General features: G+C 46.0%; 1 protein-coding gene across 2 annotated transcripts in view; it reads left to right on the top strand.

Moving 5' to 3' along the window:
• Prkcb (protein kinase C beta) overlaps positions 1-17044 on the top strand; it is a 322945-nt gene that overhangs the window by 207416 nt on the left and 98485 nt on the right. For both annotated transcript variants that reach the window (XM_055627393.1, XM_055627392.1), the window contains exons 6-7: positions 9203-9359; positions 10395-10529. In XM_055627393.1, the coding sequence (XP_055483368.1) occupies positions 9203-9359; positions 10395-10529 (292 nt within the window). The remainder of the gene's footprint in view (positions 1-9202; positions 9360-10394; positions 10530-17044) is intronic.

The following is a 17044-nucleotide window of genomic DNA, read 5'->3' as shown; positions in this document are numbered from 1 at the left end:
ATGAAAAAGGGTCTTCCTGAGTGCAAAGCATCATCAAATAAGCAGGAAGAATAGCATGCTGCTAGGAACCAATCTGTTGTTGATGTGGCTGGACAGGGTGTGTGCCTCTGTGTGTGTCATCTCTCCCAGCTGGCTAGGAAGTTGAGGGTGACCATTAACTTCTCATTCTCCCTCCACTGAGGGATGGGGCCACAGGCGTGCTCTGTCTGTCTTGGTTTGTGTTGTATTGGGGGCTGAATATAGGCTTCATGCATGCTAGGCAGGCACTTTACCAACTGAGATACATTTCCAGCCCTTAGAAAGCTATTTAAAACAATAAAATAAAAAGAGATGCATAGAGATGCATGGCCAGCTTACAATGGGTGATAAATGATATGGAAACAAGCTGGAGGTGTGCTCCTAGATATCAAGGGATGAAGAAAATAATCATGAGCAAAATGACAGGCATGGAAAACAAAAGGCTTCTCTTCATGGGGAAATGGGCAGCAAATGTTCCTGGAGCAAAGGCCAGAGCAAAGAGAAGGTCACCTAAATTTGAAGCGGGCGGAGACAGACAAGTGATGAACTACATACAGAGAATGTTTTAGTTATGAAAGAAAAAATCCAAGAATGGACCTATGGAGAACATGTGTCAAACAAAAGCTCCGTTTCAGCAAGAAGTGTGAAATTATCGGAAATACCACAACAGTTTCAAAACCACTTTGTCAGTCTTTGACAGGCAGAAGGGATTTAAGACTCTGAAAGTTAATAATATAATGTAAATGACTCTCAGCTCTCTCTGCCTTGAGCCCCAAGACATTCAATAAAGGAATTCTCTTCTTGTTTAATATCCACAGACTTAGTGAGGTAGTTCCCCTGCCAGAGAGACGGGAACACAGGAGTAGCCCATCCCCAAAGGCTCTGGAAGTGTCTCACATGTTATCTGATGAAAGCATAATAGAGTTAGAGGTCCATTGGCGTGTACTGTTCTGTTAGATACATAGAACAGCGTCAGGCACAGAAGAGAGAGGTGGGAAGCCAGTCGAGTCCTGACAAATGGAGATCATGAAATGGCTTCTTCTGTCAGCGGTGATAGAGGAAGTGAACTAGGAACCCCAGGGTGGTGATTGGCAGTGTAAAGGCTCAAACTGTGGCTAAAGACCTTAGCTGCATGGTGACGTCAAGCTGCCTACGTGGCGCTCCTCCACAGGATGCTTCCCAAGGCGAGGCAAGCATCACGGAGGGTCCTGCTGATATGTTCAGGAAGAGCTGCTTCGGGGACAAGAAGGTAGAGATGTTTGTGTTCCCACCCAGAAGTGATGGAAAGGCATCCCCCTGTAGGCAGGATTTGGAGAGAAAGAGAACCACACTAGCCTCCTAGCAGGCTAAGGGAAAGGGAGCCACCAAGGACTGGGGCTTGGGTGAGGGGTTAAAGTGTAAAGGGCTCAGAGAAGTAAAAATAGAAACAAATCCAAACTGGCCGGAAGAGCGGCTTTTGAATGTTCTTATCACACAGAAATGAGCAGTGTCTGAAATGACGAAGAGCCTGGGTGCTTTGAGTTGATCAATACACGATATATACACATACTAAAGCATCACAGTGTGTCCCATAAAGATGTGCAATTATTCTGTCAATGGAAAAAAAAAATTCTGAAGGCTCTTGGGAGTTCACAGGAGATGCCATCCCAGGCAGCAGTCCCAGTCACTAAATTGGAGTGGAAAGAAGCCGCTGGTAATGAGGGATGGATTTATCGCATCTGACTTCAGACCGTCTGTCATCCTCAAGCCGGGGTTCGCGTTTGTATGAAGATCACATTGAAGGGATGCTGTTTCAGTCCCCAAATTTATCTCAGTCCTTGTACATTTTCATCATATGCTTTGGTCTGAATTCTCCCTATGGGGAAAGGAAACCATCGTTCATTAGGCTTCTGCTGTGAGCTTCACCTTCTCCCCTAAACATTGTTATCCTGGTAACTAAGGTGCCGGCACAGGGCAGATACAAAGTGTCTCGGTCCCCAAGGGGCTCACATGTTACAGGATGGATCTCTGGGAAGCTAGGACTTACAGAGAATTGATCACGACTATGATCATTGTCAGTGGGTCACTGACAATGAGTTCACGGTTGAATGGACTCTTAAGAAATGGGACCTTGATGAAGGAAATCAGTTCCTGGGAACATGACTGCAAACAGCAAACCTTATCCTTGACATCCTCCACTTACTTCTGTTGCCTTTTGGATACCCTGATGAGAACTGCTTTCCCCATAACACCCTTCCACTAGGATGGTTCTGCCTTGTTATTGATCTAAAAGCAATGGAGCTAGCCAGACAGGGTATGAAACTAATGATACCATCAGCCAAAATCCATTTCCCTTTTAGTTTATCTCTCCTAGGCCTGTGTGCGCGCATGCGTGTGTGCGTGCATGCATGTGTGTGTGTGTGTCCGTGCCTGCCTTTGGAGGCCAAAGGTTGACACTAGATATCTTTCTTGATCACTTGAGAGGGTGATTACTCAACCACCTCCTGTCTGAGACAGGATTCTCACTGATCCTGCAGCTCATTAACTTGGTTAAGGTAGTTAGCCAATGAACTTCAAAGATCTATTTGCTTCCACGCTCCGCTGCTAGCATTGTTTTTTGCTTGTTTTTGTTTTGTTTTGTTTTTTAAATAAGGAAACTGAGGTTCTGAGAAATCTTTTGCTTAAAGCACCCAGCTAACGTTCATCATGCACAGGGGGAGGTTAAATTCAGGTCTGATGTTCTCCAGCTATCTTCCTCATCTTCCACCTTTTTCTCACTTGCGCCAGCTTGTCAGGCTCTTTTCTCAATAGGCACCGTGACAGTCCCAGCTGGAAGTCTGACTCAACGCAGATAATTAGATGTGTGACAACTGCACCTCTGCCAGCAGCCATGGGAAGCCAGCTGTGCCAGGAGCCTGTGGGGCCTTCACGTGCTCCGGATGACTTGGGTCTGCGTGTGGGCTCCCTATAACGGCTCACGTTTGCTTGCTTTATGATCAGAGACCAGTATATGGGTTGGGGAAGAGAGCTGGGGTTTGTCAGGGCTCAAAAGCACCAGAGAAAGGTGGGGTTTAGAAAGGCCGTGCAAGTAAAGAAGCAGAAACCAAGGAGACACAAATAGACCGTAGACAAGAAATTTCTCATGCAAGGTGTGCCAGCGGCCGCGTGTCTGTGGGTCGGGGGAGGACTTTTAGCTCTCTCTGGTAAATATTTCTTTACATGAGCATTTTTTTTTTCATGAATCATCTGAGAATGAGTTGAGGTCATGGTTCTCACTAAACCTGAAATGTTCCAATGTACATTTCCTAAGAGCAAATATGTTCTTCAATATGTGTGTTATATGATATTTAAATGAGGAAATAGAACCCAGGGCTCCGTGGTGTTAGGCAAAGACCCAGTGGAAGTGTGAGCCTCCAGGATATCCCTGGAATTAGAGGCTAGGCCATGCCATGTTTTCATGTCCAGGCCTAGGTTCACAGAGAGGTGTCTGATAAGGGTCCATTGGTCTCACTCAGGACATCCTGACTCTGCATTTAGGATGGAGCCTCTCTCTGTAATTCAAATGACGGTTTTGAAGCTTCACATTGAAGATCCCGTTGCCCTGCTGTGTCTTTGCGGGGAACAGAGTGAAGTCTCCGAAAGCCAGGGCTATGGCTTCTCAGATGCTAGCAATATACAACTTAAGAACGTAATTAATACAAGAATGTGTTTTGTTGGTAAGAAACTTAAACTAGAACAGATAAGGCCAATGTTATTCTGTTTCTAACCTCCAAAAGGCCCCCTCATCCTCTGACATGTAACCATTAGTTAAAAATAATTTTGTGTATTTCCTTCTGGATGCTTATGTTTGTATTCACGTAGGCCTTGTGGAAAATGTGCTTTATTTTGCTTCTCTTTGGAACACTGGTTCTCAACCTTCCTAAATGCTGTGACCCTTTAATAAAGCTTCTCATGTTTCGGTGATCCCTGACCATAAAATTATTTCCACTGCTACTTCATGACTGTGTCACAAATCTTAATCTGAAATGCAGCCTCTGTGGGGGTCGTGACCCACAGGTTGAGAATCAGTGCTTTAGATGATTTGGCGGTCCTTTTTTTTTTTTTTTTTTTTTAAAGACTTGATTTTAACATAGTCTCAAACTGACAGAAAAGAGGCAAGGCTAGCAGAAAGAACTCTTGTATTTCCTTCACCTGACTGGCTGGTACTCTATATTGTATCTCATGTAGTCTACCATCCTCTAGATTGAACATTTTTAGATCAGTGCTTTTTTTGTTTTTTTCCTACCCACTTGAGAATTCAGTAAGGAATCATGATCCCCCACTGGCCTCAGCACACTTCAGTGTGTATTTCCCAAGGTCAAAGACATTCTCTTAAGTGTGCAGTCTAATTACACAAGTGGGGAAACGTGACAGCGGCCCACTGCTGTTACCAAATAGCACAGATCTCGGCTTCATTCACAGAACCACGCAGGCCCTCTCCTTAAACACAGGCCTTTATATTGTAATCGTGTCTGTTTCTTGTGTTTTCAGCAGCTACAACTGTTATTCTCAGTACGGATGTGGCCTGGTTTGTGTAAACCTTTCCCTGTACAGGTTAATTTTCAGTGTCCTTATTGCAAACATTCTCAACCTGAATGTTTGTGGCTGTGGCTTTGAATCACTGTTTCAACATACATAATGAAGACTTGTGAGGACTCAGAATGCCAAGGATTTTTTTTTTTTTTTCAAAGAAGAGTTTTAGTAAAAACAAATAAATAAATAAAAGAACTCTCATTATTTATATAATTCACTGTTGGGACCATAAAACACTGTAATTCTTTAGACTTTTCCAAGACTTTTTCTTTCTGGGAAGGAGAGTTAAACAGTTTAGAAAAGCTCTTGAGGGACAGTGCTTAGGAAAGTCAATAACATCGGTGCTGTATCTTGCCACCCCTTGTCGGCAACCTTCACCAGACTACAGTGGCTTCGCTGGGCTTGATGTGATCCCACCTAGCTCCATGGTTAAAACAAGCTATGTTTTCTGGCTCAGCCTGCTCGTCTCCTGCGGATTTAGCAAACTTTCACCAGCGGGGGATGGGTGCTATTTCTGCTTTGTGTGAAGCATATCGTACCATCTGCACTGGCTGGATTTCAGCAAAGATAGTAAAGAAACATTTATCAAGAAAAATCAAAGTTGGTCCCGCCAAGTGTCATCTAGAGAGGTTTTGCTTCCTCAACGCGTAAGCGGCTTTCTCGCTGCTGGGAAACATGACTTTGAAAAGCATCGGAGGGGACAGGCCTTTGGCTCTGAGCCTGCAGCCCCTGTCTACTGCCCATGATACAGTGGTTTTAAAATAGCCATACTTCTAGAGATGTGAAAGCCAAGAGCTCTGAATCAATCCCACTATACTCAACCCCATAGGATTTTAGGCCTTTTGTTAGACAGGATAGCTTCAAGAGGACAGAAGTGGGAGAAAGTCCAAGAAGGACGGCGAGAAAAGTGGAATCATGCTTGAATGAGGAATGTTTGCTTTAAGTCAGGGAGAACAGAGGGTGAAGGAAGGCTTCAGTAGATAGAACACCTCGGTCCAGCAGAGAACATCTGGTAGGAATCCTAAACTTGAAATAGAAGACTGCTTCCTAATGATCACCATTACGATGTCGGTGAATAAGACAAGGAGCCTGGGGAAGTGGCCTTCCCAGAGAGAAGAAAAATGAGCTATTTCTACATGCATGTGTCTTGCCAATCATCCAGACAGACAAGCTTCTGTCCCTCCAGAACAACTCAGTTCATGTTTTCATGCAGATCACTGTGTGATCAAAGTGTCATTCCCGGACTAGAAACTGGCACATGCTATTTTCCTTAGAAGACTTGAGAAATGAGAGAAAATAACAGTTGGGGATTGTGCTCTGTTGGAGAAGGCATCCCTCCCCAGAGCTGTGCTACTCCATGCGTGCTCTGTGGGCCAGCAGCCTCCACCTCATCCCGAGACTTGTTAGGAAAAGGCAAGTGAACACATCTCACACCCGTGCTGCTGAGCCAGCATCGGTCCATGGCGGCAGGTAACAGGAGTTGTGCCTGAGAGAGCCTTAGAGTTCCTCTGTGCTAAGGTTTGCTGAGTCCTCTAGAGAAGGTGTCAAATGGGAAAGTCCAGCACACAGTGTCCGTGGACCTGGTGGCATGGGCCACAGGTACCACTCAGGAGGCAGAAGCAGGAGGATCACAAGTTCAAGGCCAGCCTGGGAAACAGAGTAAGCCCCTGCCTCAAAAAATGAAGAGTTAAACAGAAGTCTAGCATGTGTGGAGGCCTTGAATTCAACCTTCAACATTGCAAAAATAAGTAAATAATAGACAAGTGTGGCCAGAGGGCAGAGCAATAACAATGTGATAGCAGCGACACAGTTAATGTATATTGAGTATTTTCTAGGTTCTGTACCAAATACCCTTTGTCCAAGTTTACTGTTAAATCAACATATCTTGTTGATCAAGAAAACTAGACCGAAAGCTTACAGGAATAGCTAGGTAAGATGCCTGGTTTGTAACTTCAACACTAGGTGGCCTGGCTGCCGCCGTATCAGAAATCAATTATACTTCTAACAGACTCAGTTTCATATGTTCTTTGTGGACAGAATCAGCATCTTATGCTCTCCCCAGATGCCTTGTAATGTAACAGAATGTTTAGAGCAGAGTAGGAACCTACTCACTGAACATAATGGAATCTAGGCCAGAGAGGAACATTTCTTGCTTTGGGGATGTAACTTGTGGCTGAGAGGGAGAGTGAATTCCTATCCACATCTCTTGTCAGTCATTTATTCAGTCCCAACCCTACTGACTATATGACTTTAGGCAAATTCTCCTCCCTCCCTTTCTGCTTCCCTTCTACCCTCATTTCCTTGCTCCCTACTTCCCTATTTTCTTCCCTTTCCTCTGCTTGAATGTCCATGCATGCTTCTTCCTGCCCCCTTTCCCTCCCCAACTCCTTTCTACTATTCCTTCCTCCTCCTTTTCCTCCCTCTCTCCATCCCTTTTCTTCTCTGTATTGGTCAGCTGATTGGATATAGAAGAATAAAGATATTTGAAATTAACCATGACTTGTATTTTGATAAATAAGTAAACTAGGAAGAAATTGGTGAGGAAATTGACTATTATACTGCACCATAAAATCTATGCCACAAATATGGAGTGGAAGCAGGAGGGAATAGGGGCTCAGAGAGTATATATCTGGTCCAGTGATAGATTGGTGAGAGAAGACTTGTTGCCAGGAGTAACGGAGTTCATGAAGTGGAAACAACGCAAGTGGCGTAAGGCTGGGATCTGTGGAGTGTAACCTCTATGGGAGAAGAACTGTGATTGGGAGGAAGTGAACATTGTAGGAAGTGAAGAGGAGGCTTTACGTGATATGTTCCAGTCTTTCATCCTCCCATCTGTTAGTCTTGTCATCCTGAGCTTGTAGGATTCCTGTTTGTTGTTTTGTTGCATCTGTGCAACATTTAGGAAAAGCGTAGCGTAATAGCTGTGGAAATGGGCACCCTGTCTCATTCCTGACTTCTGTGGGATTGCTTTTATCGTAAATTATGATGCTATTATTTCAGCTAGTCACAACCCTGTCAAGAGATTTTTGTGCCATTTCCAGATAACTACAATGACCTTGTGGTTTTCTTCTTTCACTTATAAATTGATGAATATATTAATAATAAACTTGCCAAAATGTTGAATCATCTTTGTATTTCCAGTAGGAGTCATACATTCAAGTAGTTAGTTTCATTCATTTTAGACTGAATATATTACCTTGAATTTTCTCTCATGATATGGTCAACACTATTAAGTTGTTTAACAGTATGTACTTAAGTTCTGTGCAAGCCTCATTTTCTGGCCCCCTTTTCTTGGCCACCTATGTTTCCATCCTTTAAGCTGATGCTGATCAGCTTTCCCGTTTTCCAGGCAGATGCTTTCTTCTCCCTCATCTTCTCCCTGATCCATTGCATCTTCAGTGCTGATCCTTTATCCAGGAGGCCTTAACCTTAGGTGGAGCCTAGCTATAATACTGTTGATATTTTCCCAGAATTCTCTCTATGGACTTTCTGGGTGTGGCTGCCATGTGACACAAGGGTAGGAGACGTACGGGTAGGAGATGGCAACTCTTTTTCCTTATTTAACCTTTTCTTTTTGGATGAAGTCAACAGTCACAGTGTATAAAACAGCCATTCACTGTTGAAACACACAGTTGGCTCTGCTTTACATCCACAGCCCTGCAACCATCATCTATCTAGTTCTAGTGTGCCCCATTACCCCCACAGGGAAGTCCGTGCTCAGGAAGCACCACCTCTTTGGTCCCCTGACCCTCCTCATGCAGCACCATTCTCTGTATGTCGGTGTGGGCCCACCGACCAGGATCAGGTTAGTCCTACTTCATTGCTGTAGCCAATACTCAGGAATGTAGCTTGATGGAGGAAGGGTTTATTTTGCTCTTCGTTTCGTCCTGTCCTGGTGGGAGGGTGTGATGGAGGAACTCACATCATGGCAGACAAGAAGCAGAGCACAGCAGTTACAGGAGGTGGCCAGGACAATATCTAGTTCTCGAGGACACGCCCTTGGTGATTTATCTCTCCCCCTTCCGCAGTTCCAGCACCTCTCAATAGCTAATTCCTGTCAGATCCATCAGCAGATTAGACCATTCGTTCATCGAGAACCCTCATGGCTACATCATCCTTGTAACTGTCCTCACAGACACCCAGAAATGCACTATCCTGATGTGCCAAGTTTTTCCCCTTCAATTAACCAGGCCTCGATGGAGACTGACCATCATACAGATGTCTCAACAATCATGGGTCAGGAAAATACTTCCACAGGCTTACCACAGGCCAATTTGGTGAGGGTGTTTTCTCATTTGAGGTTCCTTCTTCCAAAATGACTTTAGCTTGGGTCAAGTCAACATAAAACTAGCAAGCACATGTGTTATATACATGCATGGAAATATTATTTTGCGTAATTAACATATACTAAATAAGAAAGAGTTTGGGAATATTTTTAGTCAATATGGAGCAGATTCTATACCCTGTCAGGCTGTCTCATTTACATGCCTCTAGCTGTTGATATTAATAAAATTCAAATTCCCACCAAGCAGGTGTGATGCCCAGGACTCTGCCACCGGAGCCACAGGCGTCAGTAGCAGGTACTTAAACACTCTGGACATCGCTAACATTGAAACCGCTTTTTGTTTTTCAGTAAGAGATGCTAAAAATCTTGTGCCTATGGACCCCAACGGCTTGTCAGATCCCTATGTAAAACTGAAACTGATCCCTGATCCCAAAAGTGAGAGCAAGCAGAAGACCAAAACCATCAAGTGCTCCCTCAACCCTGAGTGGAACGAAACCTTCAGATTGTAAGTGGAAATCACCATGGCACTGCATGGGTGACAGGGGTGGAGACATAGGTCACGAGAGACTGGGCCACTCCTCCCTTTTCCCTTTGTCTCCCTTCCTCCTTACCCCTTTCTCTTTCATCTGGATCCCAGCCCTGTGAGCCAAGGGAAAATCAGAACTTTTTCCCTCTTGGGTTGGATGGGACTGAATGCGTGCTCTGCTTGGTGACAATAAATTAGAGGGGCATAGTTTAGAGGCTGTACCAGCAAAATCTCCAGGGCTGTGTTTGGATGGCACCGGGTTTGCAGCCTATTGGAAGGACTACATCAGCTTCTCTTTATCCTCCTCTCAGTGTGCCTGGGCCAGTTGCTGTTACCATTAGCAGCTGATCTCTGCTGACTGGGTATGGTGTAAGTCAAGCACTAGTTAGCAGATGTGACTAATAATCGCTGGTCATTTCACGCCTATTTTATGCACAGGGGCTTGCTAAAGAGGCCCCTTGGAGAGTAGAAGGCTGAGCAGGTTTCAGCCGTCCACAGTTTGATACCACAGGTCACGCTGCAGGCGCAGGCTGGAAACATGGTTCTTGCCTCGTATCCTTGCCCCTTTCTCAGGATAAAGCAAGGACTTGCCTGAGCCTCTCAGGGCCATTTACAGAACAGTTTTCCCCTAAGATGCCAGCAAGAGGTTTCTCTGTGCAGTCTCTCTGCTTCATATTCGACTCACACGTGTGCAAATGCACACACATGCACGCCCAATGATGTCTTGGGTATCAGAATTTTTCCCAGTGACTGTCCATGCGAATTAAGACAGACACAGCAGACATAGATGGGCCTGCTTTTGTTGGAGCTGGCTTAGGTCCCCTGCCTGAGCCCCAGGCTGTCAAACAGAATGAGCCCCTACTCCCAGGGGAGTAGGAACCAAGTGTGTCTCCTGCAGTAGCTTGTGATAGTTAAGGATTTCTACCTCAGATTCCCATCCTCCTGTATATTTCATCTGCTTGAGAAATCCTCATGACCTTGGCTGACTCTCTCCCTCTCTTTCCCTCCCTTCAGTCAGCTGAAGGAATCAGACAAAGACAGAAGACTGTCTGTAGAGATCTGGGATTGGGACCTGACCAGCAGAAATGACTTCATGGGGTCTCTGTCGTTTGGGATTTCAGAACTGCAGAAAGCAGGCGTGGATGGCTGGTAAGAAGGGTTTTACTTTGGAAACCACAATGCAATTCAGTCCATCGCAGACATGGTGTCCCTTAATATTGCAATATGAAAACAAAAGCCCAAAGCCATGACTGCTAGCTTGGCTTGGCCTCATCAATGTGCCTTATTTGGCCCTTCAGTTTACAAAACAGGAATCAGCTGGGCCTGGTGGCGTGGGCCTTCCATCCTAGCTACTCAGAGGGCTAGGAGGACTACAAGGTCAAGTCTTACCTGGGCCTTAGTGAGGGCTTGCTTCAAAATGAAAAGTAAAAGAAGGCCTGGGAGATGGCCGGCCGGGCAGGCATCTGCCAGCCTGCACAACGAGCCTTAGGTTTAATCCCCAGGGCTTAAAAACAAAAATAGTTGCTGGCATTAAAAGGGCTGAGGAGATGGGTTGCTCGGCCAATAAACTGCTTGCTCTAGAAGAAGCACAGGGACTTGAATTCAGATCCCCGCCACCCATGCAAAAGTGGGCAGAACAAGAGCAGTATGGTATCTCAACCCCAGCACCGGCGTGGCAAGGGGGCCAGAGATTAAGGGCAGGCAGAGATAGATAAGCAAACCTCTAGGACTCACTGGACAATGTGTCTAAGCCATTGGCCTTGGCCAGCTCCAGTCTCCATGAAAGAACCTTCGAAAGGCAAAGCGGAGAGTTGGTGGAAAAGGCGCTCTACGTCTACCCTGGTGCCTCCGAGAGCACGCACATGCAAGCTCACCACAGTCTGACAAGACAAGGCTGAAGCTGTGAACAGCCAGACACCAGGCAGGATGTGGTTTTCTCTTGGCCACAGTCCTTAGACCTCTCTAGGTTAACACCATGCCCCAGGGCGCACAGCCTCGTGGGCACTAAGGCTACCTTAGAGGTTTACCTGACAGATCTGAGCAAGCCATTAGCCAATCTTAACTGTTTAAGGGGGTAAGTCCCTGCTGACAGTGTCTCCCCAGCCTGCCCATAGTCGCCCACCATGTTTCATTCCTTCTGGAGTGTTTGCTTTGCTCCCTTCTAATGCCAGAACAAAGCACCCTCATCCAACCTTTCCAACAAGAAAGTGGGTCAGCCCCATGGGAGACCACTTTACAGTCACCAGAGTAAGAGAGTCAGGGTCGATGGTCTCACCTGGCTTCCCCGCTGTCACTTTGGGGGAAGTGGTGATTGGACCTGTTCTTAGTTCTTGAAGATAAATTGTCTCCTTTCTAAGTTGTCTTACCTGGGACTTTTATCAGTTCCAAGTGAAGGAAAAGAAAAATCAAACTGATTTCTCAAGAAAGAGATCACATCTTCCAGCCCACGCATCCATTGTCCCTCTTACAGCTTCCTAGTCCCTGCCCCGCACTGCATTACCACAGGTTCTTATTCAAATGGACAAAGCGTTCTAGTCGCCTAGGAGGTGCAGCAGGATAGAAAAGACCCGTGTGTTTTTGTGGAACTCATGGGGTGAGCGGAGAGAAACCTTGAACAAGAAATTACAACAACAAATCAAGGACCACGGGATAGAAGAAGTGTCGTGGACAGAAACATGGTGGAGGGTTTGGTATTAAACGAAGCACAATTCGGAAGGGGTTAAAAACACCATACTTAGCCAGGCAGTGGTGGCAAGTGCCTTCAACACCAGCACTTGGGAGGTAGAAGCAGGTGAATCTCTGTGAGTTTGAGGCCAGCCTTGTCTACAGAGGGAATTCCAGCACAGCCAGGACTACACAGAGAAACCTTGTCTCAAAACCCACCTTTCCCTCCCCGCCCCCCAGATCCCACCACGCTTGTAAAATAAAGAGCATGAGTCAAGGCTCAGCTTGCTACTGAGGACCAGTGGCTGACTCCATGGAAATATTTGATAGACTGATTGATGGCCAGAAAATTGGTGTTTGGAAAAAAAATTTGCCGAAATAGCTTGGCTACAAATAATATAAATATAAATAATATAAATACAAACATGTATGTATGTATATAGGTTTATAGGTATATAGGTATACATGTATATATGCATACATGTATATATGTATACATTATATGTGCATTTAATGGAAGCACAGTTTTGAGACTCTGAATCAGAAGCAGGCCTTAACTCTCTTTCCCAAAAGTTCACACCTTTCTTTGCAGATCAGGGAGGCACCAGCGCACTGGGACTAAGTTAAACAGAGTGACATGACGGGAGGAAGGAGATGCTTAATGTGACACAAGAAGTCCGGTCGTCCTTTCTTCCCTTCATGGCTTTGCATACTTTCCCCTTGCCTTGTTCCCCGACGCACAGACAGTGTTCGTTCCCTCCTCGGCAAGTGAAGCTGACCGAGGTTAAAGAGAACGAGACGATGTTCCCTGGTAGGCAGAAGTGAGGCAGGAGAGAACAGGGTAATAATTGTTACCACTGACTGGCTCTGACTAGAATTCAGGCACCAGGCTGAACAGGAAGGTGCACAAATCACGGGTATGGGAACACCTGGCTTCTCTTGTGAGAAATGTCCTTAGACTTTCTCAGACCGTTTGCGAGGTCACTGTGGCCACCGAATAGGGTCCCTTTGCCAGTGCTGCTCCAGGGTTCTCTCTTGCAGAGCAGCCATTCTCAACGGCAGCCTTCTATCCTAGGAGCCGGTCTGGCCCCGCCTCAGTTTGAGGCATCTTACCAGCCACCTGCTTTCTTCCTCTGTATGTCTCCTCACGGGGCCTGGAGTGCTCCAGCCCCAGGTCACAGCAGAACCTGTTGTTTGGTTTGTTTGGGGGGTGTTTTGTGTTGTTTTTTTTCTGGGACTCCTCCCTTCTAATTCTCCTTCCTAGGGAGATGGTGTCACCACCCCTCCTCGTCCCCCCCACCCCGCAGCTGCTGGGATGGCAGTCTGTGAAGGTAGGCACGTGTCAGGGCACTATTCTCCTTGTAAGCCCGGACACCTTTCTTTCCTGGGCCAATTGAACTGCTCTAGGAGCTTAAGCCCATTTTCAGAAACAACGCTGTTTTGTTTTGTTTTGTTTTTCTGCACCTCTGGTTCTGCCACGTGTGCATTCAGCCCTGTGGACACCAACCTGCAGCATTCTGCCTGGGGGTAGCATAGCGCCTGCCTGATCCACTCAAACGATTCTAAATGACAACAGCAAAAAGCCAGTTGTTTATTTGAAACGGTTGTTGACGGAAACAGTTTTCCTGGGAGAAACTTAACAAGCACCGTGCATTTAACCCAAGCACGGTGAGAGACAACAAAAAGATGTGAGAGAGACCTGGCTATGGGAATAAGAGTGGTCGCTTAGCTTGCGACTGGTTCCCTCCCCAGAGCCACACATGCTAGATGTGTTGGTATAGATAGGCCCCATAATCCCAGCACTGGGGAAGTGGAGATAGGGAGCATCACAAGTTTAAGGTCGTCCTTAGCTATGAAATGAGTTCGAGGTCAGCCTGAGCTACACAAGACTCTGATTCTCTCTCCCTCCCTCCCTTCTTCCCCCTCCTCGCTCTCTGTTTTTGTCTGTCTGTCTGTCTCTCTCTCTCTCAAAAAAAAAAGGGTAGAATTAATAGTATTGCTATTATTAATAGTAATAGTTTTCTGGGGCACACTCAACCTGGAATTCAGCTAGCCTAGCCAAGAAAGTCGCCAGGTTCCTCCGTCCCTGCTCCCCAGCGCTGAGATTACAGGCCCGTGATGCCACACCCAGGTTGCTTTATGTCCGTTCTGTGGCCTCATGCTTGTGCAGCTAGCACTTTACTGACTGAGCTATCTTTCCAGGCCTCCAGAAAGTCTTCTAACACTCTCTGATGTTGAACAAGTCATGTATCCTCTCGGAGACTCAGTTTCTCCTGCCAGTAGGAGCTGGGCTCCTCCAGGGCCCTGCTGTGCTATTCAGTTACGTGTTGTATGATGTCGACAGTGGGCCTCGACGTCAGTAAGGCATCTGGGAAAATCCTCTTGCCAAACACTGTTGTACAGCAGGTGCCTCTGGCATTCAGTTATGGGAACATGCTGTACGAACTTGCCTGGAGGAACAGTGGGCTAGACCCCAGAGCTCAGGTGGGCGGTGGGGGGGGGGGGGCTCTGCCACCTAGATTTGGGTTAGCATACTCTATGGTGGCCACACCATGAGGAAGTCCTCAGAGCATGTCCTGGTCAGCCAGTGATGCCCAGCTGTGATTTAAAACCATGTGGCAGAACCCACAGAGGCAGCTGCGGAAGGAAGCCTCCAGATGTGCAGCACCTGTCCTCCTCCCCTCCCCCAGCCACTCACCTGCCAGTCAAATCCTCCTCCGTGCTCCTAATTGTGACTATTTATGCTGTCTCTCTGCTTCCTCTCGATTTGGCTGGAGATTCATCTTCATTACTAGTTAGGTTTGTTTTCTCCAAAGGATCTGCTCTGGGATTATGTCTGTTCTAGGTCTGTTTCCTTCTTTGTCCGTTTATTTTGCATTTGTCTTTGAACTCCAGTTGAGCATTTTGCTGTTTGTTTTTCTCTTCTTACCTTACCCAGTTCCTTAAGAAAAACAAGCCCTATTGTGGGAATAGGAGATTCCTTTAAGTTTTGACATGTCGCATCCTGACTCCCGTTGCTGTTTCCAGGTCTGACGTTGCACTTTTCATTCCCATTCTTACACACTTAACATGTAGACATCCATCTGCTTTAACCTTGAGAACTAGCTTCATATTTACATATTTGAGCTAGGAAGGACAGCTCAGTGGTTAAGAGCACTTGCTGCACTTACAGTGTTTGGTTCCCAGAACCCACATCAGATGCCTCACAAAACCTACTTTGGGCTTTCTCCAGTACCTGGATAAACATGGTATGTACACACACTCAGGCACACACACACACACACACACACACACACACCACGCAAATATAAAGTAAAATAAATATTCAAATATTGTTCCTGTGACAAGTTGCAGTTAAATGGTTTTAGATAGGAAATGCAGCTTCTTTGCTTTTCGTTCTTTAAAAAAGTCGTATCTATTTATTTTATTACTTTATGTGCATTATGGTTTTGCCTACATGTACGTATATACACTATATGCATGCCTGGTGCCTGTGAAGGTCAGAAGAGGGCTTCTGATCCTTGGAACTGGAGTGGCCAATGTGGGTATGGAGAGCTGACCTCAGGTCCAAGAGCAGCCAGTGCTCTGAGCTGCTGAGCCACCTCTGCAGCCCGTGGCGGTTTTTCTTTTCTCATTTCCCTTTCTTTCAATTAAACTTAGTCTACCTTCAATACCCCTAAATATTCTATGGGCATTTGCATAAAAATTGTGTTTATTGTCTACGGGACACATATCTCAGCATTGATAAACTCCACATCTTCGTGGCCTGCGGACCTTTTATGGCGTTGTATTTTCGCTGTGTTTGCTCGCTCACGCTGAGCTGAGTGCATAACACGTGCTGTGGCTCTCCCAGTAAAATTGTCAGACCCTTTTCATTTTCATTTCTAGTGTGTGCTCTTTTCCTTGTAGGACTGTAGCAATATCACTTTCTCTGTCGCTCCTCCTTGTTTATTACACTGACATGGAGTCATCCTTTCGGTTAGCGTTTGCCCCTGTAACTTTCGTTGATGGCATCCATACAGTCACTTGTTCATTCTTTGGAAACCCGCAGCCCAGAACCCTTTGTCCTCAGGAGACACAAGAGAACAAAGCAGATACAAATCTTCAGCCTCAGGGAGTTTCCTTTCTAGGTGGAGAACAAGAAAGAACATTAAAAAAAAAAAAAAAAAAAAAAAAGGCTTGGCATGCCCCAGGCTGATAAATAAATGCTATCTGCAAAATGCCGGGATCAGGGTGGATACCAACCTGGTATTTCATCCAGTCCTTTCTCAGGAAAGAATTTACCGTCAAGATGACATTTAGCAGGGGACTAAAGGGAGGAGGGATGGTTCCCTGCTGCTCTCTAGGGAGACAGCAGCTTATGCAAAGGCCCTCCCTGAGGCATGAGCTGATGAACCACCGGCATCTTGAAGCAGCTTGTGAAGCAAGGGAGGGTCAGCAAGGAAGAGAACTGGTGATGTGTGCTCTGAGGGAGGAAGTGAAGGGGACTTGCCTTGCCTTTTTCTTCTCCCTTCTTTGTCAATGCACCTCTGCATATGCCCGGAAAATAAAAATGACATTTCACAGTGTATTACGAAACTGTGGCCATCACTCGGTAGCCTTGGAAACATTTTTAAGGGTGTGTATATGGGTATTGTGCATTTGTTTGTGTGTGCACATGCATATTCATTTGTGTGAATATTCTTGTGGGGGTGGTACCTGCGGCATACACGTGTGGAGGTGAGAGGTCAATCTTTGGTGTTGGTCAACATTTTCCAGTTTGTCTGAGGCAGACTCTGGTTCACTGCTGGGTACGCCAAGCTAGGTGATCTCTGAGCGTCTAAAAAGGTAGGGTAACAGATGCAGGGTCCAGATTTACACAGATCCGAGGGCCCCTGACTCCATCCTCTTGATTGTCAGGTAAGGTCTTTGTGCTCTGGGCTATCTGAGCCACTGTCAGACACAATTTCCTCCCCTTCCTTCCTTCCTTCCTTCCTTCCTTCCTTCCTTCCTTCCTTCCT

Source organism: Psammomys obesus, unplaced genomic scaffold (genome assembly GCF_907164565.1).
Source record: "Psammomys obesus unplaced genomic scaffold, mPsaObe1.curated_primary_1811, whole genome shotgun sequence".
NCBI classification, from domain to species: Eukaryota; Metazoa; Chordata; class Mammalia; order Rodentia; family Muridae; genus Psammomys; species Psammomys obesus.
Note: the sequence above shows the minus strand (reverse complement) of the source record. Positions and strands in the feature narration are given on the sequence as shown.